This window comes from Zalophus californianus, chromosome 12 (genome assembly GCF_009762305.2).
Source record: "Zalophus californianus isolate mZalCal1 chromosome 12, mZalCal1.pri.v2, whole genome shotgun sequence".
NCBI lineage: Eukaryota > Metazoa > Chordata > Mammalia > Carnivora > Otariidae > Zalophus > Zalophus californianus.
This window is the reverse complement of record NC_045606.1, coordinates 85,313,727-85,338,518: the sequence shown is the minus strand read 5'-3', so window position 1 is coordinate 85,338,518 and position 24,792 is coordinate 85,313,727. Positions and strand designations below refer to the sequence as shown.

The 24,792-nt window shown below is 55.1% G+C and overlaps 1 protein-coding gene across 1 annotated transcript in view; it reads left to right on the top strand.

The window, feature by feature from the left end:
- The first annotated feature begins 1,161 nt into the window (after positions 1-1,161).
- PODXL (podocalyxin like) overlaps positions 1,162-24,792 on the top strand; it is a 48,870-nt gene continuing 25,239 nt past the window's right edge. The window contains exon 1 of the mRNA XM_027573929.2: positions 1,162-1,521. Coding sequence (XP_027429730.1) covers positions 1,449-1,521 — 73 coding nt within the window. The 5' untranslated portion in view covers positions 1,162-1,448. The remainder of the gene's footprint in view (positions 1,522-24,792) is intronic.

Genomic DNA, 24,792 nt, shown 5'->3' with positions numbered 1-24,792 from the left:
ATTTCTCTCACCATCTCATCAAGTGCTGGCCACCATTCTGTGTTCTGGTCCTGGGCTAAGTGCTCGTCCCGTAGTGCCTTAGTTAAAATCTCATAGCAAGCCTCGGAGGTCAGTGGTGTGGTCCCTATATTACAGATGCAAAAAACCGAGTACCAAGAGCAACTTGCCCAGGGTCTTTACTAATTAGGTGGGCACAGCTGGATTTGGAACCCAAATCGTGTTTGACCCCAGAGCCCTAAATCTTTATTGTTGTTCTTTGTACAGCAAGAATAAGGATAGTAGCTGATACTTATTGAGCATTAGTATTTGCCAGGCACTGTGTGCAAAGTATTTCCCCAAACTACTCTCAGAGGCAGGTATGCCACTTACCAGTTACTCGGTCTTGAGCGAATTTCTTAACCTCTTTTTGACTCAATTCCCTGTCTGCAAAATGAGGCTAAAAATATAGCTGTTGTGAAGAGTAAATGAAATAATATTGGTAGAGCCCTGAGAACACAGACAGGCACATATTCATCCCTCAAAAAGTCCTTTTTTTTTTTTTTTTTAAACCATCACCTCCATTTGACAGGTGAGGAACCTAGGCTTGGAAAGATGAAGCAACGAATGAGTCCAGATTGCCCAGTGCACACTCTGCAGCGCAGACCTGCTCGCAAGTGGTGCGGAAGGCGGGCTCGCCCGCAGGTGAGTTGCACCTGGCAGCCGGGAGACGTGCTTCTCTGGAGTTGCAGCACAACGCGCCGCAGCCCGGAGGCCTGGAAAGATCCTTAGCGAACACACAAGGCTGGGGGGGTCGCCTCGCTCCGGATTTGGGCGTGCGAGGGCCCTGGCGGTGTCGGGGGTCCCTCTGGATCCCCACAGAAGCACTGCGGGCGACACCTGTGAGCCGGGGCGGGCTGGCCCGCGGGCGGGGGAGCGGTCCGGCGCCGGGAGCCCCCCGGCCGCCCCGCGCGCGCACACACACTCACCACCCCGCCCGCCCGGGGGCCGCTCGCCCGGAGCCCGCGGGCTGCCCGCGTTCCCCCGCCCGCCGCGGTCCAGGGCGGAGTTTCCTCCTCTGCTCATTGTTCCCGGCCCAGCGCCCGCCCCGCCCCGCCCCGCCCCGCCCCGCCCGGCCCCTCTGCAGACGCCCGCGCGCTCCTGGGGGAGGAGGAGGGGGCGGGGGCCGGCGCGGACGGGACGGGAGTCGCCGCAGCCGCCGGCCGGGCCCAGCCGCGCAGACACCGCCCGCGACGCAGCCACCCGCCGCTCCTCCGCCGCCTGGCGCCGCGCCTCAGCCCAGCTCTGCCGCAGCGGCCGCGAGGAGGGGCCGCTGGAGCGCGACTCGGGAACCCCGGGTCACTGCCCGGCCGCCGGAGCCACAGTCAGGCCTCCGTGAGCGGCGCCCACGCTCTCGCCGTTCAGACGCTCGGACCCGCAGCCACCTGCTCTCGGCCCGAGGCCAGGACACGATGCGCTCCGCGCTGGCGCTCTCGGCGCTGCTGCTGCTGCTGCTGCTGCCGCCGCGCTCGTTCTCCCAGGAAGGTGAGTGGTGGCCCGGGCTCCGCTGCGACCCCACCGTGCCCGTGCGGCCCCGGGCGGGCCGCACCTCGTGGCGGGACCCCGAGCAGCCCCCGCGCGCGCCTCTCGCTGGGGCCACACGCGGAGCCCTGACCTTGAACCATCCACTCCCCTTACAAACCCGAGAACACTGCAGGTGCCGGGCCCGCGCGCGGATAGTCCCAGGTCTCCATCCCGATGGAGTGGGAGGTGGATTGTGGTGGGGCGAACAGTGGCGCGCCGGCCATGAATGGGTTTGCGGGCAAAGCGAGCGGGGAGTTGAGGCACCGCGAGGCCCCACGCTTCTGCGGGATCCCCCAAGTCTGAGCGCTCTTTTTCTCGGTGTCGGAGGGGATGAGAAACGGTATCGTGTAGTCGTCGATTCCAGCAAAACGGCAGGCTGGAAGCTCATGGGGAAGTCGCTGAAGCAGGTGACAAGCCTCTGGTAACGGCTCATGTGGGTGATGTGTTCCGCGTTGGCAGAGAGGTTTTTTCCAAGCAGTGTGTGCCGTTGGGCTCACCTGAGCCTGTGCTGGGGCAGGTAAAAGGGGAGTAAGTGGACCTTCCACAAGCTCAGAGTCACCTGGCTGTGTTGGATCCCTGGCTTCTATACTACTAATATACTTCTATACTCGCACATGGCCAGGAAGGTGAAACACCCCCCCCCCATATAAACAGGAACCTGCCTCATGAAACAAGCTTGGGTGCACCTTAGAAACAACCCCCATATTTTTTCTGAAGGTGAAATGTTACCCTTTTAGGGGGACAAGGAGGTGGCTGCAAACTCAGCCAAGCAGGTGTCCCAAAGCCCCTGAGAACTGCTGGAGGGTCAGCCCCAGGAAAGAGAGGCGTTTTCTTTGTGGCCCGCCTGAGCACATGTCCGCCAGGAGAAAGAGTGGAGGGGGTGCTCCTCCCCTGGGGCCAGGAGGACTTTGGTGACAGCTCAGAGAGGGAAAGGACCCTGCTGCTGGCAGGCCCTGGCATTTGGGGCTGAACTCTTAGGGGCAGCACAGACTCTTCTCTGCACCTCATGGAACCTTGGGTGGGAAGGGGCTGGTTCTCTGAGGGCAAGCAGGTGTGAGCATCCCGCCATGGGCGGCCCTGACACTCCACCAGCTCGGCCTAAAAGGAAAGGCACTTGGCAGCGGGCAAAGGTGTGTACTCCCAAAGGGTATGTTGTGGTGTGAAGAGTGGTCTGAACAGCTCTGAGGATGACAGTCACCTCGCATTTGCACGACCTGCAGGGCTGAGAAGATGCTGGAGTGTGGCCATTTCTCAACCCTGCTCTCAGAGCAGCCAGACTTCAGCGAGGGCCTTGACACGCACCTTTTTGGAGAGAGCCTCTTAGCACCACCCAGAAGGGAGATGGGCTGTGTCGGGAAGGATAGGCTAGTTCCCCGGGTGCCAGAGCCTAAAAAGACCGAGCTTTGAGGAGAGGCCGGGGGCTGTTCTGCACTAAGAGATGCTCCGGAGCCAACCATGGGAAAAGCTCCAAGCCCAACTCACTGCTGGCTTCAAGGCTGGGACTGCCTTCCCTAGCATCTGGGCACTGCCCAGAAACCATGCCTCTTCCAGGAAGCCCTCCTCAAGCCCAGCACGGGGCATGGCATGTGGAAGGAGCTTGATACAAGGGAAACAAATGAACAACAATGACCAGCCCCGCACTCCCATCTCCACCAGCAAGTCTCTTGGCCTTTGCAAGCCCCCAGTGCCCAATCCCTAAAACGCTATTGTGATATATAATAAGGGGATAAAAGTAAGTGTTTGGAAATGTGTAAAGCACAGGGAGTCTCCTTATTATTATTTGTATACCTTGAGGCAGAAAAGGCTGGAGGGGTACAGGCGTGCTGCTCAGTGGCTGTGCTGATTTAATACCTTCCTAGAGGGAGTCAGTAAGGACTACCCTATCTCTCTGCCCTTCTGAAGGTGTGGCCACCTGGGCTGCCATCATCAAGGGTGGGGTAACCCCCCAACTGAATCCTGTGATTCAGTTCTAAACCATAAGGGGTTATAGTGTGAGTCTCCTTAACAAAGGAATTACCCCACCCAGGTCCCCTACGGAGCTTACCTTTTAGTACAGGCGGATCACGCCGCCGAAAGCATAAACAGCGTTAAGCCCAGGGGCCCGACAGTCCATTAGACAGATCTCTTTTCAGTACTTTCGGTTGATATTCATTTGGTTGAGCCACATGGCAAGTTGTACCTCTGAGCTCAGTTTCCTTATCTATAAGACAGAGTAAAAGAGAAGAGGGCATCTCTAGTTTCTCGTTATGTAACATTTCTGGGCTTTTCTGCCCCGTTAGCTGCGGAAAGGACAGGCTGACTTGGAACATCAGTCTGATCGAGTCATTCCATAGGAGAATCCCGGGAAGGGAAAGGTGTCTGGGTGTGGTGGAAAACACCTCAGACTTTGGGTCAGACAGACCCGCGAGACTGTAGACAAAATAGCGAACCTCTTGAGCCTCGGTTTCTTTGTCCATAAAATAATGACAAAGCTACTTTGTACGTTGCTCTGAAGATGAGAGAGAACAGACGGAATGAGCTCGACAGTGTGCCAGACTCATGGTCAGAGCTCCATCAGTCCTAGCTGTGATGATGAATAAAGCATGTGTATTGAGAACTTGACAGGTCTAAGGCCACTGAGCGGCAGGACTCTGCTCATGTTTGTGGGTAGCAGTTGGTATGTGGTAGCAAAGGCTGAAGCTTTTGAGCCACGACGTGGGGGTAGAGGAGGCTTGAGCAAGAGAAGTGCTGAGATGTGGGGAGCGGTGACCTAGGCAAAGCTTCCTGAAGGAGGTGGGGATTTTAAGATGAAAGGGTCAGTGTGGGGGTGCCTGTGTGGCTCAGTCGGTTGAGCATCCAGCTCTTGGTTTGGGCTCAGATCATGATCTGAGCCCCATGTTGGGCTCTGTGCTCAGTGGGGAACGTGCTTGGGATCCTCTCTCCCCTTCCCTCTGCCCCCTCCCTGCTGTGTGCTCTCTCTCAAGTAAATAAATAAATCTTTTTTTTTTAAAGATTTATTTATTTACTTGAGAGAGAGAGAATGAGAGCGATAGAGAGCACGAGAGGGAAGAGGGTCAGAGGGAGAGGCAGACTCCCTGCCGAGCAGGGAGCCCGATGTAGGACTCGATCCCGGGACTCCAGGATCATGACCTGAGCCGAAGGCAGTCGCTTAACCAGCTGAGCCACCCAGGCGCCCAATAAATAAATCTTTAAAAAAAAAAGGGTCAGTGTGGGGTGGTGAGACCATTTCATAGGCTGGCTGGGGCCGGATGAATTGCAGAGTGGAGGGGAGACACACGCTGGGGGTCATGATGCGGGTGCTTGAGATGGGTTGAGCTGTGGGAAGGCTTTGGGGAGGAGGTGAGCTTTCAGAGCCCAGTGAGGAAGTTCCATGGGATGAGGTCAGGGGATGGTGGGTATTCCTAGCATGGTGCTGCTTGGGCATGGCTCTGAGGCAAGAGTGAGCAGGCCATGGGGGGTTAGGAGCAGACTGGTCTCAGCTGGTGGGAGAAGACGAGGGGTAGGGGCTCACAAAGCTCCCAAGTGGCAGCTTGGCCAGAGCTTTAGGGTGTTGGCTGCCCCAGGAGGGGGAGAGGAGGGGGGCTTGGCACTTGTTGGAGGGGGTGTCCTCTGGCAGTCACCAGGGCACGGAAGTGGGGATAGGCACATAGGCACGGAGGCTGCACCACATCTGCCTTTAACTGAGGCATCCAGGCTTGAAGGGAGAGGAGGGGCTCCTGCTGGGTGGGGTTTGACACCTCTGTCCTCTGGAAGCTGAGAGAGGAAGGGGCCCCTACCTGGTTGGAATTCCTCTTAGCAGGGCAGACCAGATAATTTAATCCTGTTTGTCCTCAGGTATCATCTTTGCTGAGAAGCCTTCCCTGGTTTCTAGATGGAAGCAGATGATGTTTGGGTGTCTCTTCCAGCCATGCAGGGGCCCCTCTAGGGCAGGGGCAGCCACAGTCTCTACCTCCAGGGCCTCCTGCAGCCATGGGCACTGAGCAGTGGCTCGACATTTTATCTGCACCTTTCACCTGAGGGGAACTGCCCAGGCCCTGGTTTCAGGCTTTTGGAAAGGGGACCCCGAGACCAGCTCACATCCTGGGCAGTGATGCTGGCCGGTGGGCTGTTTCTGCAGCGGCCAGAACTGGCAGGGACAACTGTTGAGGGTCGGGGCTTCTGGGCTTGGGGTCCCGGACCGGACCAGTGGCTGCTGTGAGGACAGCTTGGCACTTAGCTCAAGGGCCCCCACTCCTCAGGAAAGTGGGAGGAACCCTCTGGACAGCTCACTGCACTTCTTGGGACGGGGGTCAGGACTTAGATGGTTCTACTCTGGTAAGAGCTTCTTCACATCATCCGTGCCGAGGCCCCAGGAGCCCTCTGCAAGGTTGCTGAATGGAAGCTGCATATTGGAGAAGGACAGTGGCCCTCTTCTGTCCATCCGCTGCCCATGTGCCCGAGCCTGAGCCCCAGCCCCAGGCCGCCTGGAGACTTCCTCACTCCTAGAGGCCAAGGAGCTCTTTCCTCAGCTCTGGGCTCACTTCCTGTTTGCATCTGAGGGTATGATGCAGGCCAGGGAGCTCAGTTGGCAGCGTTTCCTGTCACGTCCCACTCCCAGGAACACAGGTGAAGTTGCTCGGGGTCTCTCCTTATGGGTCCTGTGCACGTGGTGGGGATGTTAGAAGATCAAGGAGGTTGTGACTCTGGGCCACACAAGCCTCATGACCTTCAAGAGAATCTCCACAGAGGATACGGTACAAGGAGCCTGTTCGTATTTGCAACAGCATTTACCATGAGACCCCTTCAAGTAGGCTGTTCAAAATAGAATTCAGTTGGCCAAGGGTGATTTCCACACTGCTTCTAAATAACCCAGAAAATCATAGAACACAGAATTCTAGAGCTGGGAAGCCTTCTGGAAATCTTCTACACCTGCTCATTTTACAGATGAGGGAATGCAGACCAGGGAGTGGGGTCGCTTGCCCAAGTCTTCGTGACTCCCAGCGACGGTGCCCCAGGAGATGCGTGCGCGCCAGTATGCCGCCATAGAACTGGGCTGCGCCTTTCTGTGCTAATTCTCTCCTGGGCACTGGAGAAACTCATCAAAACCCTTTTTAGAAAGGGTTTCATGATGGTGGCAATGCTCTACTGTGCCCAGATTCTCCCCATCCCTCCACCTTCAGGGTAAGTTGAGGCTTGGAGCTACTTTATTCCTTAAAGTAAGGCTCTCCAAGGGCTGTGGCCACCATGCGGGCTACACCGTACCTGTCTATCTCCCATTGCCTGTGAGCCCCGCTAGTGACTACAGCATCCAGCCAGCATCTGGAACACGAGTGGGCAGCCATGCTTATTGGATGCCTGGTGCACACATTCAGCCCTTCCAGCATACCCTCCACCCCAAGCCCTTGTATTGGCTCTGGGCTGTGGTCCCACCCTGTACCACACTAGTGATAGTCAGCGCAGACCCCCAGCTTTGCTCAGCCTCCCGGCCACCCATCCTCCCTCTGTCCCCACCCCTTTCCCTGACAAACCACCACCACCCTCTCTTCCTTTGTAGCCTTATCCCCCTCGGGTCAGCCACCTCGAACTTCCCTATGGCCAGGGCGCTGGGTGGCACCCCGTCCGCCAATTGTCGTGGCCGGAAGGCTGTGTGCCTCAGCCCAGGGGGAAGAGAATTCTGAGGAATGGTTGACTGAGGCTTGCCAGGCAGCCCCAGGTTGGGATGCTGGGGGCCCTCCCAGAGCCAGGCCCCCAGAGACACATGGGCTGGTGAGGAGCCCACAACTGTCTCACCTCTACCTTTCAGCATAGAAGGGACAGTGGGGAGGCTAGGCCTGGGGAGGAGGGCACTATGGAGGCCTCGCCCCCTCTTCTTACCTGAAATTCACGGAGCTCTGTCCAAGGGGCCCTTTGGGTTCCCATCAAGTCTGATTCCCATGCTAACTTGCTTTGAACATGCTCAATGGAGCCACACTCTCCAGCCAGGATAGCAGGAGGTTGTCCTGGGATGGATTTTACCTCACAGACCATTCCAGAGAGGGGAAACTGAGGCACAGCACCAAGCACTCACAGTAGGTGACACAACCAGCTTTTCTCCCAAATATCTACATGCCTCACTCCCTTGTTTCTGTCCGCTGTCCACCGTCTCAGAGAGGGCCTCTGGGCTGCCTTGTATAACACACCCGCACGGTCTTACCCTGCATATTTTCCCCAAAGCACTCATCACCTGGGACCTGCTCATTTCTTTGTGTGTCTCTCCCCTGAGTAGACAAGTTCCATGAGGGCAAGGTCCTCTGTCCAGTGCTGTTGCTGCAACACCTGGAACAGGACCTGGGATATAGTAGATACTTAGTAACTGCTGAATGAACAAGTGAAGGAAGGAATGAATGAATCAGTGGCAGGGCTGGTTTAGAACCCAGAGTCTTGTCTGCCAGTTCCGTGCTGTCCACTTGCAAGGCTCTGACCAGGTTCCAGAAGAAGAGAGGCAGGTGGCCAGTGGGGCTGGCCCTGGGCCCCGGAGGGATGGATGCCTGGGCATGAAGGGGAGCAGGACGCGGGGAGGCAGGAGCGCCATGGGACGTGCAGCAACCTCTTAGCTGCTTCCGGGCTTCCCCCACCCAGGGGACCCTGCTGTTGAAGGTTAGGGCTGCCGGTGGTTAGAACTTGATTTGGCTGCTCTTAGCCATTAAAAAATAGTGGATTGACCAAGACAGATAGACGTTCCCTCTCACGTGATAGACGTTCAGGGGGCTGGAATGGTGGGTCTGCCATCTTGAGCATGCCGCCTTGTGGTCCAAGATGGCTACTGGGGCTTCAGCTGTCAGGAAAAAAGAACGAGAGGGTTGTGGCTCCTCTTTTGAGGGTACTTGCCAGAAAGCACACACCACACTTCCAGTGACATTTGTTGAACATAACTTGGTCCTGTGGCCACACCTAGCTGCAAGGGAAGCAGGGAAGCAGGGAAGCATACTTCCCTCAGGGAAGAGTAATTTTTATTTCAGGCACCCATATGGCTAACCCAAAAATCAGTTCAGTTATGGAGAAGTCATGGAGGGCCTGGGTGGCTCAGTGGGTTGGGCGTCTAAGTCTTGGTTTTGGCTCCGGTCATGATCTCTTGGGGTCGTGGGATCGCGCCCCCTGCGGGGTTCCATACTCAGCACCGAGCTTGCTTATCCCTTCTTCCTCCTCCTTGCCGCTCCCCCCTCCCCTGCTCGTGCCCCCCCTGCCCCCGTGCCTGCGCTTTCCCTATCTCTCTCTCAAATGAATAAATAAATAAATAACATCACTTTCACAAAGAATGGATGTTGGACCATAGCCTTAGTCCCTGCAAACCTTGGGTTTCTCTGCAGCTGCCCGCAGGCCTCATCTTGTCAATCACATCCGCTTGCTTCTGCACAAGGGAAACTTCATGGCTTAAGGCTTTGCCCCTCTTTAGCTAAGCCAGTTCCAGCTTATCCCTCATTTTCTTTCTTTCTTTCTTTTTTTTTTAAAGATTTTATTTATTTATTTGAGAGAAAGAATGAGAGAGAGAGAGCGCACATGAGAGGCGGGAGGGTCAGAGGGAGAAGCAGACTCCCTGCCGAGCAGGGAGCCCGATGCGGGACTCTACCCTGGGACTCCAGGATCATGACCTGAGCTGAAGGCAGTTGCTTAACCAACTGAGCCACCCAGACGCCCTTATCCCTCATTTTCTGTGGCTCCCGCATTTTGGTGTGCTGATGGAGGAGTTCCTTGTCACGCACAAGGAAACCTGACCACCTCCCACTTAGGCCCCTTAGCCTGGACCTGCCCCAGGGAGCCAAGGTGCCCTGGGGACCGCCCGTGAGCCAGGCGTCCTCTGGGGTTGGCCCTGGGGGACCTGCTTCCCCTCACTGTCCTTGGAATGGGAAAGAATTTCTGCACCGGATCCTCCCCTTTCCAGCTCAGCAGGGACAAGTAGAGGGCGGAGGGAGGTACCATCTTAAGAGCTTGGTCCGCGGATGCTCATGAGAGCACAGCTGGCGGCCAGGGGCTTTCAAATCCGGTGGCAGTCCTCTGTGGAGCTGGTTTGGGGGCCACCGAGAGGTTGGGATACACCGAGAGGGGAAAGCTAAGGGGAGGCCAATTTAGGGGGGACTCTGCATCCCCCCACTTTGGGCAGCTCTGTTTTTATCTGTTCTGTACGGTAGGTCTCCACAGGAGACTTCCTTTGAGAAAAATTCTGCTGTCAAAGAGAAGAAAAATTGAAATCGCTTGGCATGAGGCCCCAGGCTTTGAAGTTAGAAGCCTGGATTTTAGTCTGAGCTTCGGCAGTTGCCAGCCTTGTGGTTTCAGACTCGTTCCCTGGCCTCAGTTTCCCTGGCTGTAAAATAGGTGTTAATGCCTTCCTCCACAGTGAGGGGTAAAGACCTCTGGTGCGCCTGACACGTAGTAAGCATCAGTACACCGGCTTTAGCTCTCGCCCCGTGTGAGGTTGCACAAGGGAAACTTCATGGAAGTTTCTGCCGCTGCCCCCTCCCCAGCTGGAGCACGTGCGGTGCCCTCTCCAGGCCAGGCCTTTGCCCATTTATTCACTGGCCCATGGCTGGGTCACTCAGGATGAGCGTGTTGCGGACCACACTCACACATGAGAGTGGGCTCAGCTCAGAAGGGGCTGCGGTGGCCAGCACCACCTGCCACATGCATGCCTGGTTCCCACCTGGTGCTTCTCGCCCCACTTTTCGGGTGCACTGCCCTTCACTTGAGGCTGCAAGTCAAGGCTTTCCTGAAGCCACCAACACCCTGATCCTGGCAGCCCCTGAGGCTCTGCCCATCACACTGTGAAATGGAGAGTCACATCCTATTGTCTACCGAGATCAGTAGTCCTCTGGCCACTCGTGCTCCGCTGCCCCCGGGCAGGCCACAGATCTGAGTATCACCCTCTAAATAGCTTCCTTCCTCCTCCTCCACCCCTACCTGACTCCAGTGCCAAACTCACGGTGGCACCATCCAAGCCAAGCAACAAAGCACGATGGCGGTCTTTACAGCATCTCTACACTTATCCTTCTTCGGGGAGGTTGCAATCCAGCAGCAAATATAAACCAGGGAACCAAGTATCTCCTCCCAAAGATGAGAAGTGGGAGGAAGATAGGAACTACTCACAGAGCTGCATTTGGCTTTCTGCACAATAATCACCGGGGGGGGGGGTGTGGTAAATTGCTCTGTGCCTCAGTTTACCCATATGGTAAATCAGGGCTAGTGCCCTTTTTTTTTTGTTTGGTTTTGTTTTTTACCTTTTCTGGGGGGTGGGGCGGGGAGGGCTCCATGCTGGAGCCCGACGTGGGTCTTGAACTCATGACCCTGAGATCAAGACCTGAGCTGAGATCAAGAGTTGGATGCTTAACCGACTGATGCACCCAGGTGCCCTTGTTTTTTACTTTTACAACTCAGTAAAATCAGCCGTGTCTCAAACTATGCCTAAAGAGAACATCAGTAGTCCTTAGAAGATATTAACAGTTACGCTCTCAGTAAATGTTTGATAAACAAATAGGAAGTTTTTCATGAATAAAAGAGAAGCATGATCCAAAAAGTTTGGGAAAGGCTGCCTACTCTTCCCCTTCTTGGAAAGTCAGTGCCTATTATGATCTTAAATGCTCCCAGATCTTAAAGGCCCCTTACTGCTTTTGCTTAAGTCAGCCTTCCCCAAATGCCCTTGAATCACGGAAACTTTACCTTTCCTCCTCCGTTAACATCTGGTGGGAAATACTGATGTAAAGGTGGAGGGACCACCTGTCCCAGCTTGTCCAGGACAGAGAGGCACACACACTGGGTGTGTGACTCAGTGCTAGGAGGCACACAGTCCTACTTAAGGAGCTGGACCAGGCACACAGGGTCAGGAGCATTGCTACGCAGGATCTTCTTGGAATGGAAATGTAGCCTTACAGCGCCCTCCTTCCTGAGCGGATTTGTAGGAAGCCACATGGAAGCTTGTGGCCAAAAGGCTGCTTATACCAGAGTCTGTGCAGGAACAGGTTCCATCCCAGGCCCGTGGCCCGCCCCCATGAGTACTTATTAGCAGTGCTGCTTCTCAGATAGAAGTTGAAGGCGTTATTAAGAAAATGGTGGGTGTGCATGTTTTTGGCATTGGATCTTTCCACTCAGATGGGGGCACCTGTGGTTTGCCGGTTGATTCTGGCTGCTCTTTTCTGGTGGTGCTTCTTTCTGCCCCTGCTACTTTGAGTCCCTGTTCCTGAGAGCATCATGATTTCTTTCTTTCTTTTTTTTTTTATTAAAGATTTTATTTATGTATTTGAGAGAGAGAGAATAAGAGATAGAGAGCACAAGAGAGAAGAGGGTCAGAGGGAGAAGCAGACTCCCCGCTGAGCAGGGAGCCCGACGTGGGACTTGATCCCGGGACTCCAGGATCATGACCTGAGCCGAAGGCAGTCGCTTAACCAACTGAGCCACCCAGGCGCCCGAGAGCATCATGATTTCTGTTGTAAATTCCGTCCGAGGCTGTCACCCTGCCCCCGGGGGCTTGGAGAAGGGGCTTCCAGAGGATGTTGCGTCAGCCTGCACTGCCACGATGGCTCACGGGGGGCAGTGGTGCTTGGGGCTTTGTTCTCGGCCCTGGTTACGCGTAAATCTCATCCACCTTCAGGCTGTCGTTTTTCTGGGAGTCAGGGAGCCGAAGGGTGGAAAGGGGGTGCATCGTGTTTGATGGAGAAACCAGCTTGCCTGTGCTTTCCAGGCTGCTGGGAGCACATAGGGCATCCCCACAGGGGCAGGTCAGGGAGCCCGGGGACCCCTTGCTCAGGCAGATGTAGCCCCGCACCCCAGCCCTAGGGGCCGCTGCTGAGTAGAGTGTGGCTGAGTCTCCGCCTGCCCGAGCATGCAGCAGCCCCGGGCTGTCAGCACAGTCCCCAGCATGCCCCTTCTTCCAGCCAGGAAGGAGGAGTTCCCACACAGAGCTGCTTCTCATCCCGAGGTCCTCCTGGTCCCCGCTTCTCAGCGGCCACAGGGGGCCAAGGCACTAGAGAGTGCGTGCTGTTGACACCTGGCTCCCGGGGAGAGGCAGGGTGGGAGCTTGTCCACTGGCTCTCATTCTCCCCTCAGCATCCCGGGGAGGTTGCACTTGGCTGAAAAACACTTTGGCTTTCCTCCCAGGCCCTGGGGAGAGTCTGGAAGTCTGGTCCTGACCACACACTATCATATTTCTGACTTCCGTGGGTCCTGTCGGGCACGCACGTAAGCACACCAGCCACGGCGGCCCCTGGGGCCTCCTGTGAATGAAGCTCTGGTGTACGGAGCAATTTCCGTGTGTGTCTGTGTGGGGTGGGTGACAGCAGGCATGGAGCAGGGACCCAGGAGGGTCCTGTGTTGAGTGGTGAATAAAGAGCTGGCACAGTAAGAAAATGGGTTTGCAGGAGGAAGGGGCTCCATCCACCCAGGGCTGGGAGTCCTCCTTGTGGGCCTCAGTTTTCTCACATCTGTGGATGAGGGTCTGGCCCAGGAGGTCTTGAGGACCCTCCTGTTCAGTATTTCCCAGTGATCTGAAAAGCCTGACTTTCCTGATGATTTTGGTCCCAGAACTGGGAGCATAATAGCACTGGGTGCAAGCGTGTAGATGTATCCAGGAGGGCCAGGGGGAGAGGGAGCTGGGGGAGAGGTGCCCCGCCTGGGCTGTGCTGATGCTGAGTCACTGGGGAATGGCTCGAGGTGGATGAGGGAGGGTGTGTGCACATGGCAGTGCGAGAGCTCTCAGGGTCCGGCTGGCCTAGGCCCTCCTTCCTCTTCATCTCACTACGGGTCGGCTGCCTCCGTCCCTGTCCAGGGGCAAGAGGGGAAGCAGGGGCTGGAACCAGGAGCATATGTACCCCACAGGATGGAGAGCCTACTTTAGAAGCTGAACCACAACGTTCTAGAAACCAAAGAAGGTGGGACCTGGTGCCCAGAACTCTTGACGATTTGCCTATTTCTCCCTCGTTGGGGTGGGATAAAGTGATGTCTCAGGTCCTTTTAGTTCTGATGTCATGAGCCAGGGATGTGGGGGACAGTGAGGTCTGCATGGCTGCGAGAGCAGGGGATGTGCTCAGCTGCCGGTCATGCAGGGCTGTGGACGCAGCCACATGTTGGCCCTCACTGCTCAGCAGCTCACTGCCTCTCTGGCCCCTGCTTCCCCAGCTGCTTGCTGCTTCAGCTGAGGGGTGGACATCAGCTCCTTTTCCGGCAGCATCTTCAGCATGATATCATCGCTGTAAAAGCAAAAACCAGGCTGTCAGGAAAGATGAAAAAGGTAACAGTCTCTGGGGCCAGTGTCTCTGAAGTTCTCTTGCCTTGGGTTAGGCCACACTCCAGAGGACTGCACCCAATTTTCCAGATGGGACATCCGAGGTGGGCGGGTTGTGGTGAGTTACCCAGTCTTGAGGTTCCAACTAGCCTCTTCTGTTTTGTTTTGTTTTTTTGGTTATTTTTATTTATTTATTTACTTTTTTGAGAGACAGAGAGCGAGCGAGTGCGTGAGTGGGAGGGGGAGGGGCAGAGAGAGGAAGAGAGAGAATCTTAAGCAGGTTCCACACCCAGCGCAGAGCCCAAAGTGGGGCTCGATTTCACAACCCTGAGCTGAAATCAAGAGTTGGATGCTTAACTGACTGAGCTACCCAGGCACTCCTAGCCCCTTCCCTTTGAGGTGTGCCTTCGTGCTCTAGGCCCAGGAGTGGCCAGATAAACTTGACCTAGCCATCTGTACCCACCTTGCATTGTAGCAGGGCTAGTAACACAATAGGGTGGAGAAAGGGGAGGGAGATGGGTGCACGTGAGGCCACGGGGTAGGAGATGGTGCCTCCCTGCCTCCACCCCTTTTGGAGCCCTAGGTCTGACTTGGGTATCAGTCTGTGTGACCTAAAGAAACCTGACCTCCTCGGGGTGCCTGGGTGGCTCAGATGGTTAGGCGTCTGCCTTCGGCTCAGGTCATGATCCCAGAGTCCTGGGATCGAGTCCCGCATCGGACTCCCTGCTCCTTGGGAACCTGCTTCTCCCTCTGCCTCTCTCTCTCTCTCTGTCTCTCTCTCTGTCTCTCATGAATAAATAAATAAAAATTAAAAAAAAAAAGAAACCTGACCCCCTTTCCTGACCTGCAAAACTTCAGAGGGGAACATTCCATTTTGCTGGAAGTTTCTTCTGAATAGAAGAGCTGTGAAATCACCGTGTGTGTGTGTGTGTGTGTGTGTGTGTGTGTGTGTGTGTGTGTGTGTGTTTGCACACCCCCACTTTCTGTTCCCCCTCTGATGTCATTAAGCCTCCTCGACTACTTTTCAGGGATGAATTTTCAGCTGTTTCGACACCTGGCTCCAACCAGGCTGGCTCTGGGATTCTTGATTCACTTCCCTAGGTGGAGCCCATAGGAAACCAAGCTTCCTTGACTAGCTCTAACATCTCAAACACAGGGGGGACAACTTGGCTTTGTTTAAAAGGAACGTGGCTTTTAACTTTCCTCCCACCGCAGGCCTTGGTGGTGGTGGTAAGAGAGCTAGCCCTCAATTGTTTAGCTATATTGATTTATGAGGTTTGTTTGTTTCTTTTTAAGCAATACGCCCAACAGACCCCCTACTCCCCACAGGCAAGCAGACCTCTTCTGTCCTTAAACACCAAAGAAGTCTAGATTTTGTGCTTGACAGGGGAGTCATCATGCTTCTTCCCTTACTTCTTAGGGCCAAGCAAAGGGTCTTGGGTGACGGAGTTTTGGCTTTATTTTTAACTTGCTTTGCAGAGCAAGTGGGGTTTCCATTGGGGAGCCAGCTAACCAAGCCTAAGCTTAGCTCCCCTGACACACACATTTAGTCTGGGGGACATGTGCTAACATGGATTATTCTGCAGCAAGAAGGATGCAGGTGTTATTCCTGGAAGGGGAGAATTCTCTCCAGGGCAGAAGGAAAAAAAGTTTGGAAATTTGGAAAGCTCTGCTTGCTGCCTTAACCTTCAGCTTCCAGCCGGCGGAAACCAGTCATTCCCAGGGAAATTCACAGGCCCCGTCACACAGAACTTTCTCATTCTGCTCCCAGAGGCAACTGTCCCACCTCGTACGCGGGACTTCCCTCTGGCTTCTGGCCCTTGTTTGTTTTCAGCCTGGAGTGGAGACTGGGCCCTGGTGGAGGTTTCCGAGGGCAGTAGAGAAATCTGTACACATCTGGTTATTTTCATGGCTTTGGGACGGGGAAGGTGGCGTGGGAATGACAACATCCCCCTCGGAAAAATATCTACCAAGGTTGTTTTTGAACTGACCTCTAAGGGAAGAGTTGGATGCCAAGTGTGCGCATGCTTTGGTGGGAAGCCTGTATGTGCCTGGGGGTTTAGAGAACAGTAGGTGTCCCAGGGGAAGCGATGGGGTCAGTTGCAAAGTTGTGCGGGCATGGGTGAGCCCTGTGCAGTGGTTCGTTGTCATGGGGGGGGTGTAGGACCCTCGCCTCCATGGACAGCCCTGACTGATTCTGCTCCTGCCAACCCGCCCCCCCAGCCCGTCCCGCCTGCTCTGCAAGGGGCACGATGATGGGACTGCCTTAGAGGGTGTGGGAGACACCAGCGGGATCACCCACCAGAGAGCTCTCAGTTAAGTGGCCCATATGATAAGGCCTCCATAAAGGCTAGATAAAAGCTCAAGTGATGTGATAAACAAGTTTTGATGGGTGGGTTTGCAGAAAATGCCACTGTGTACAGGCAGAGGAAGCACATACTTGTGCCCCATGGTCTCAGGCCTGACGCAAGCCCAGGGGGACCCACAGCGCCCTGCCCTGCTTTCCTGGCCCTAGCACGGACGTTGGTGTCTCCAGCGCATGGTAGGGTGTCGGCAAGGTTGTCAGCCTGGCTTCCCATCCGGCCAGACCTGCCCCTCTGCAGACTTGGGAGTGTTTTGACATTTCCCCCCAAAGCTCATACATTTTTTTAAGTGTTCCTTTTGTTCCAAGATAACTACTTCTCTCTCCCTGGAGTGACAAGGAGACCAAGGCTCCAGAGGCCTCAGACTCACACAGGATCTGGGTCTCCTACCCCAGAGCTCACTCTTCCTGTTGTGTATGTGCATCACACATGGGGTCCCCGAAACCGATACTAAAGACAGTCCAAAGGCCTGTCTCCCCACCAGGGTGCTGTTCTGTTGTCCTGACCTTGGCAGAGAGGTGAGCTCAGTACTGGCTGGGCATCACCCCTGCCTGCTCGCAGGCCCGTTGGTCGGCAGCTCCCGGGCACGCTGCCTGGTCACACAGATCAGGATTCACATGGTCTGCAGCGGCCGAAGGGATTAGGAGGCCCTGGGAAGGGTATTGTTTCCAGGAGGTTAGACTGTCTTTCCAGCTCAGGAAGAGCCCCGGCCCCTTTCCTGGCCTGGCTGGCTGCCCTCACATGAAGCATGGAACACACCTGCCCCGGACCTCCACGGGCCAGCATGTGCGTGTTCCTCTCATCAGGAACAGCCACGATGGGTGGCTCAGAGGCCGGCAGCAGGCCCAGGACAGGGCCCTCCGCGTGGGCAGGGAGAGGAGCCAGGCGGGGGCAGCTGGGGCCCAGGCGGAGGCGGGGCTGCGGTCCTCAGCGGCACAGTTCACTGAATTCCGAGCTCTCCTTACCTCTCTGCCTTCAGCCATGGCGTTAGAATAATGAGTAACCCAAAGAATGTATTTAGAAGCTTCCGGCTGAGGGGCTCCGTCCTGTACAGGGTGGGGGTGGGGTTCCACCTTCTGACCCCCACTTGGAGAGCTTCTGATGAGGGTGGGGTGCAGGTGTGCCCTCATTAGGAGGGACTGCAGAGGTCATTGGAGCCACCCCTCTGTGAACCATGTGCCAACTAAGGCCTCCTGCAGCTGGTCCCCTGGGGAAGGAGGAGAGAGCGGGGTTGCTCTAGAGCCCCCCGAAAGCCAGATGGGAGTGACAGCCAGCCAGCCAGGGCGTGGGTCTGGGACGCCCAAGCTGAGTGGAGATTCTGTCTGGGCACGGCTTCTGGGCACGGCTTCTGGGCACGGGATAGGGAGGCTCAGGACATGGGGCCTGGGGCTAGCCCTGCTGGTTCCTCTCCCTCCGCACACACTGCAGGGCCCGCAGCACACCACTGCGGGAAGTGCAGACAGATGTTGCCAAAGGCACAAGCTGCAGTGAGCTCATGCGAAGTGCTCCTGTGCCGCGAGCCACCCGCACGCCTGCCAGCAGTGGAGTGGGTAAGCTCATCGTGGGATGGCCACGTGCCGCAACAGTCCACGGCTGCGTGCCACAAGAAGGATGAGTCGTGCAGATGAGAAGGCCAGGTGCAAATGTCAGTCGGTGCGCAATGCCACCGACAGACACACCTTTGGCCTGTGATGTTTAAGTCAGAGGAGAGCTTACCCTTGCGGATGGAGAGTGGCTGGAAGGGACCGGCGAGCTTCCAGGATCGGGCATCCTGTTGGGTGATCTGGGGCCGGGGCTGAGTTCCATCAACGCCCATGACGTGTGCCGTTCTCTGTTCTCCGAGTGTGTGTGATTCTTCACTGAAACACCGTTAAGATGAAGGAGGAGGAACTGTTCTCTGAGGATCTCCTGACCCAACTCAGCAGTCCAAACCCCAGGCCCCAGACAGTTCGGGGTGGCGGCCCAGGGAGAGAGGCTCCGTGGACCAGGGGCAACCGGCCCCAAGGAGAGGAGGAAGGGAACCATATTAGGTGCCCTGCCCTGGCCATTCCCGGGGGGGTCAGAGGGAGCCCAGCGCTGGGCAACCCCGAGCTTGGGAGCACAGCAAGCACCTGCTGGGGATGGGTGCTGTGTGGGCTCCGGGTGCCAGGGGACCTGGGAGTTTTTTCACTTATTCTTTCTCTTTTGTTTTTTGAGTAGGTCACAATGCAGGTGTTTCTGTTGGTGGCATGAGTTACAAATACTTGTTGCCAGTTCACCATTGTGTGGTTTGGTTTCTCCTAGTCTGCTGGTATGAGCGGCTCCCGTTGGGTTCTTCCGGGAAATCGCAGCCTCGTGTCCACAGCTGGATAAAAACCTGGGTGCCTCGCCCCAGACCCAGGAGGCTCACGGACATCAGCGGTCCGCAGACCGCAGCCCCTGACCCCTCACTCTCCGTGGTGTTGAACAGCTTACCTCACCTCGGTTTATTCACGGAAACTGCTGGAGTTTTTCAGCAGGTGTAGATACCACATAAAAGCTCCTGGCCCTCAGTTGGTGGTCAGTGCATTTTAATATGTGAGCTCCCCACCTTCTTCCAGGGGCAGACTACTCAAGCAGACTCTTTCCATCTTGCCCACACCCCTCAGGGGGGGCATGGGGCAAGGGGCAGAAGGGATGTAGCTTGGGGTCACTGAGGAGGAAACCCAGGCCTGGGAGAGATGGGCGCACCCCGTGGCTCCCCTCGGCCCCCTGTCCACTAGTGCCAGAGCCCAGCTGGCCTGAAGGGAGGTTTGGGCTGCCTGGCCTTTCCCTGTGAGACTATATGGTCTGGGGGTGCTGTCAGGGCAGAACCGGAGGCTTCCTCCCTCACCCCTGCTCCTGCTCTCCCCCAGGCTTGTCTTTTTTTTTTTTTTTTTTAAAGATTTTATTTATTTATTTGAGAGAGAGAGAGAATGAGAGATAGAGAGCATGAGAGGCAAGAGGTTCAGAGGGAGAAGCAGAGTCCCTGCTCAGCAGGGAGCCCGATGTGGGACTCGATCCCGGGACTCCAGGATCATGACCTGAGCCGAAGGCAGTCGATTAACCAACTGAGCCACCCAGGCGCCCCTCCCCCAGGCTTGTCTGAGGTGAGGAAACACCTCCTAGAGCAGAGCCCCTCCCAGGCCTCAGGCTCTTCCTCCTTTCGCAGCGAGATTCCAGTTACCCTCTCCCCTTGTCCACAGCCAACCTGATGCTGTCACCTAAGGGCCTGAGCTGCACCGGGAAGCCTAGGAAGAGACCCAGTGGGTCTGAGGCTGCCTTGTGTCCACCCTCCCCTGTGTCGAGGCCTTAGAGGGGTGAGCATCCCCGGAGGCTAATAGCCTGGCTCTGTAACAGGGAGTTGTGGCGTGGGCGTGACTCCGGGCTCCCTTAGAATATAACCGTCACTAACGTTAGCTGAGCACTTTTGGCAGTGTGTGCTCACTGCTCTAAGTACTTTTTTTTTTTTTAAGATTTTATTTATTTGACAGAGAGAGCACAAGTAGACAGAGCGGCAGGCAGAGGGAGAGGGAGAAGCAGACTCCCCGCTGAGCAGGTAGCCCGATGTCGGGTTTGATCCCAGGACCCCGGGATCATGACCTGAGCCAAAGGCAGATGCTTAACCGGCTGAGCCACCCAGGCGCCCTGCTCTAAGTACTTCACGGGATTTAGTTACTAAATATTACGCTCCTCTTCACTTTGGACAGATGGGAAAACTGAGGAACAGAGTTAGACACTTGCCTGGCGCACAAGCAGGGTGCAGGGGGATGGGGACCCGGATCAGGTGGGCGGGCTCCTGAGGGCGTGCGCTCAAGCACCAGCCTGTGATGCTGTCATGGCGGGAAGGGAGAGGCGTCACCGTGGGACTGGGCCGGGCTGTGTGTGTAGGCCGCAGCTGGGTACCCTCGGGCTCTGGGCCGCGCTCCTGGTGCAGGGGTGGTCCGCGGGATGGGAAACGAGAGAAGCGCTGGCCTGGGGAGAGAGAGAGATGGGATGACGTCCTCTGGCGATGGTGCCTTCCCCTGCGGGGAGGAGCGTGTCCATGGGAAGCCTGCCTTTCTCCATTGCTGAGGGACATCCACGCTGGACAGTGGCAGCCCTCTCCTGCCCGGGGAAACAGCCAGACAGGGCCCCACCCTGAGCGCGAGTGTCAGGCAAGCCAGCTGAAACAAGCTGATAAGGGCAGAACAATTCTAGATTTGAAGAATGCCCGGAATTATCTCCCCCAAGGAGGCAGCCCTGGGCCCCTCTGGGAGAGCCGGTCCTGAGGAGCCAAGCCTGACAACCCCTTGGGGTATCTACTGTCCTGCTGCCGAGAGGCACCAAGACAGGCTCATAGTGGGGCCGGCAGAGCCGTGGGGACCCAGGGGAGGGGCAGGGAGGGTGGACCAGGACCTGTGGCCACACGTCGGCCTGACCACTCGGCCCCAGTGGGCTGGTGAGGGCAGGCGGGACCCTGCCCTTCCCCAGATGGTCGGAGCAGCCCTTCCTGCCATTTCTGTTCTCATTACTAACCTCCACCCCCAGCCCCTTGTCTTAGTGTGGGCTGCTACAGCAAAACGCCACAGCCCCGGTGGCCTCAGCAACAGACATTTATTCCCCACAGTTCTGGAGGCTGGGAAGTCCAAGATCAGGGTGGTAGCAGGTTTGGGCTGTGGTAAGGGCCCTTTTCTTGGCTTCTAGATGGGTACCTTTTGTGTCCTCACATGGCAAAGAGAGGCAAAGCTCCGGTCTCTTCCTCTTGTAAGGACACTACTCCCACTAGGGGACCCCACCCTTATGACCCCATCTAACCCTAATTGTCTCCCAAAGGCCTCCCCCAGTACCATCGCACGGGGGGGTAGGGCTTCAACCGATGACTTTGGTGGGGGGACACAGCTAGTCTATAGCACCCCTCATGCCAGGGAAGTTCACCAGATGCATTTTGGGGGCCCTCAGCCCAAAGAGCAGGCTGTTTGGAGGAGTATAGAGAACAGCCCCAGGGGTCATTATCCCTGTTTTTCAGATGGGGGCCTGTGGTAGGCCGAAAAATACCACCCTACCTGCTCCCAACCCCTGCACCTCCTGCAAAAAAAAAAAAAAAAAAAAGACACTTGGAATCCTCAAACCTGTGATTATCACCTTATTTGGATAAAGGGTCTCTGCAGCTGTAATTAAGCTAAGGATCTTGAGGTGAGATGATCCAGGTGGACCCAAAGGCAGTTTTCCTTACAAGAGAGAAGAGGCGACAGGCAGCCGTGTGGCCGGGAGGCAGAGATTGGCCCAGGAGCACCCATAGCCGAGGCGTTGGGGGATCAGAGGCAGAGCCAGCACCAGAAAGCTCGGATCTCTGGGTTCCTGGTCTGTGTGCTTTCCTTTATCCTGCCAATCCGGGAAGACACCAGCTTACCCCACCTGGTTTCTGCCATTTTACTCGCGGCTTTTTGGTGTTACTTCCCTGGAGATTAGAGTAGCTGGGGGTGATGCGATGGGGGTAACAAAGGAAGGAGGGGTGGACACTGGTGTCCAGGCCTGGCCCTCCCTCCCAGCTCACTGCCTTCCTGCACTCCCTCCACACGCCCTCTTCCTGGGGCATTCTTTCCAGTTTCCTTTCCCGCTATTAATAGCCGCGAGTCACCCCAGGTCTGTCAGTAGCCAGGAATGGGAGGAAGCAGGCCCTCACCAAAGGCTGAGAGCAGTGTTCTCCGCTCCCCAGGGAGAAGACTGGCGAGCTTCTCCCGCTCCCCGGCTGCAGACAGGCGTGCGGAGGAACGGCGCCTTGCAGGTGGAGCCCCCAGCACCCACTCATTTCTTTCAAGACCCCATTCAGGGTCTCTCCTGGTTGCTGTTACCTCTGACCTCTTCGGCAGCCTCCCCCTCCCCCCAGCCTGTACCACCTCTGAAGTCTAAGCATTGCATTCTTCGATACAATTTCTCTACCTTCCAATTCCTTTGTTTAAGTACACCCGGACCTAATGCTTGAACCCAGGACAGCCAGTCTTGTGGCCTGTTGGCCCCCCGTCTGTCCTTATCCCTCCTGTAGCTCACTCTCCACCACGGTAACCCCGACCTCCCAAGTATCAAGTCCCTTGCACCCTGTCCCGCCAGTGTACTCACCTAGCAAGCCCCATTCCCAGATGAACTCTGCCTCCGCTTTTTCCATGCGCACGCCCAAGCAGAACACAGCTGGGGTAAAACCACACGCTGGCTGATTGGATTAGTTTTCAATTCGTGATTCCAGGCCCCCGTTTGGCACCAAATATTACTTGGCATCCATCCTTTCTTTCTCTAGTACCGTGGTTCCGAAGTGCTGTCCTCTGACCAGCAGCAGCAGAATCATCTGGGAACTTGTTAGACATGTAAATTTTTTTTTAAAGATTTTATTCATTTATTTGAGAGACTGAGAGAGAGAGCGAGAGAGAGCACGAGCAGAGGACAGGGGAGGAGCAGAGGGAGAGGGAGAAGCATACTTCCTGCTGAGCAGGGAGCCCAACTTGGGGCTCAATCCCAGGACCCTGGGATCATGACCTGAGCCGAAGGCAGACGCTCAACGACTGAGCCACCCAGGCGCCCCTAGACATGTAAATTCTCATGCTCTGTCCCAGACCTGCTGGATCAGAAACTCTGGCACTGGGGTCTGCCCTTGGGGTTTTAACAAGCCCAGGTGATTCTGATGCGCACTAAAGTGCAAGAACCATTTTCCAGTAGGCTCACTTTTCCCCTTTCCAAAATGAACATTTCGTACTTTTCCCTTGCACAAGACTTCATCTGTAACAGCACAGCTTGATTGAGAACACTTAATCTTCCCACTACCGAAATGACAAACGTACTTAGGTCTGTACCCGTCTTCTTCCCATTTCAAAAGCGGAAGTGTCCGCCTGTCTAATAAAGGTCAGGGTCTCCACGGGGCAGATTCAGGCTTCACACACTTGTATCCTCTTCTGTATCTTAAGGACCCAATGAGACCTCACAGAGGGAACAAAACAAGGAGCATTCTTCTCAGCCTTTCCTACCTTCAAAAAGAATAGCAAGACTTTTTTTTTTTTTTTAAGATTTATTTATTTATTTGACAGAGAGAGAGACACAGCGAGAGAGGGAACACAAGCAGGGGGAGTGGGAGAGGGAGAAGCAGGCTTCCTGCCGAGCAGGGAGCCCGATGCGGGGCTCGATCTCAGGACCCTGGGATCATGACCCGAGCCAAAGGCAGACGCTTAACGACTGAGCCACTCAGGCGCGGCGCCCCAGTAGCAAAACTTTCTTGACTATTCCAGCCCCCTCCAGCCATTTCTCTGCTCCTTTTCCTACCTAATGTTTGATATTATCTACACACAAGCTCACTTCCCTTCAGTCAGCCCTAGTTCGGCTTCCACCCACACTGTTCCTGATGAAACTGCAAGTTGGGACCGCCAGGGACTTCCATGGTGCGGCTCCTCATTCAGCACCAGCAGCCAGCCACTCCTTCGGGGAGAGACCAGAAACTCCTGTTGCATCTCCTCTTTCCCTCGAGAAGTAGCCATTGTCCTAAATTAGTATTAAATTATCTGTAGGGGCGCCTGGGTGGCTCAGTTGGTTAATTGCCTTCGGCTCAGGTCATGATCCCAGGGTCCTGGGATCAAGTCCTGTATCAGGCTCCTTGCTCAGCGGGCAGTCTGCTTCTCCCTCTGCCTGCCACTCCCTCTGTTTGTGCGCTCTCTCTCAAATAAATAAATAAAACTTAAAAAAAATAGATTATCTGTAGAATCTTAATGATATTTTCTATAATTCTGTCTCTAAAAATATATTGTTTCACTTTGCCAATTTTTGAGCCCTATTAAAATATCATATAAATCATATTAAGTATTCTTGTTCTTTTAGGTTTTTTTTTAGTTTATTTTTGTTTACTGGCCTCTACACACCCAATGTGAGGCTCAAACGTAGAACCCCGAGATCAAGAGTTGCATGCTCTTCCAACTAAGCCAGCCAGGCACCTCTGTTTAGTATTTTTAGATTAATTTCTGTAAATGCATGTATGATACTATGTAATATATATATAACGTAGTACACAATTCACTGATTTTCAGTGCTGTGTCGTATTCCAGTATATGAAGATGCCATGTTGGCAAACATTTGTTTGATACCAGTATGGGGCCGATATAGCAGTCCTGTCGGGGGCATTCTTATGAACGCATTCTGATTCATACATGGCTCCCTAGGATAAATGCCTAGTGGTACAACTGGAAGTTGTAGATTGAGAGGTATGTGCACGTTTCATTTCGGAATGCCATACTATTTTCCGGCATGTTTGTACCAGTTTATACTCCATATTCTTGCTGCCACTTGTTATTGTCTGACTTTACAAAATTTTGCCAATCTAGTGATGAAATAATTCTTACTTCATTTTCCCTTTCCCTAATTACTTACATATTTTCAGGCATTCATGGGCTTTTCATGCTGCTTTTTTTTTAAAGATTTTATTTATTTATTTATTTATTTGAGAGCGAGAGAGAGAGAGAGAGAGAGAGAGAGAGAGAGCAGAAGCTGGGGGAGGGAGAGGGAGAAGCAGGCTTCCCGCTGAGCAGGGAGCCCGACGCGGGGCTGGATCCTGGGATCATGACCTGAGCCAAAGGCAGACGTTTAACGACTGAGTCACCCAGGCGCCCCATGCTGCTTTTTTAATAAGATTTTTAC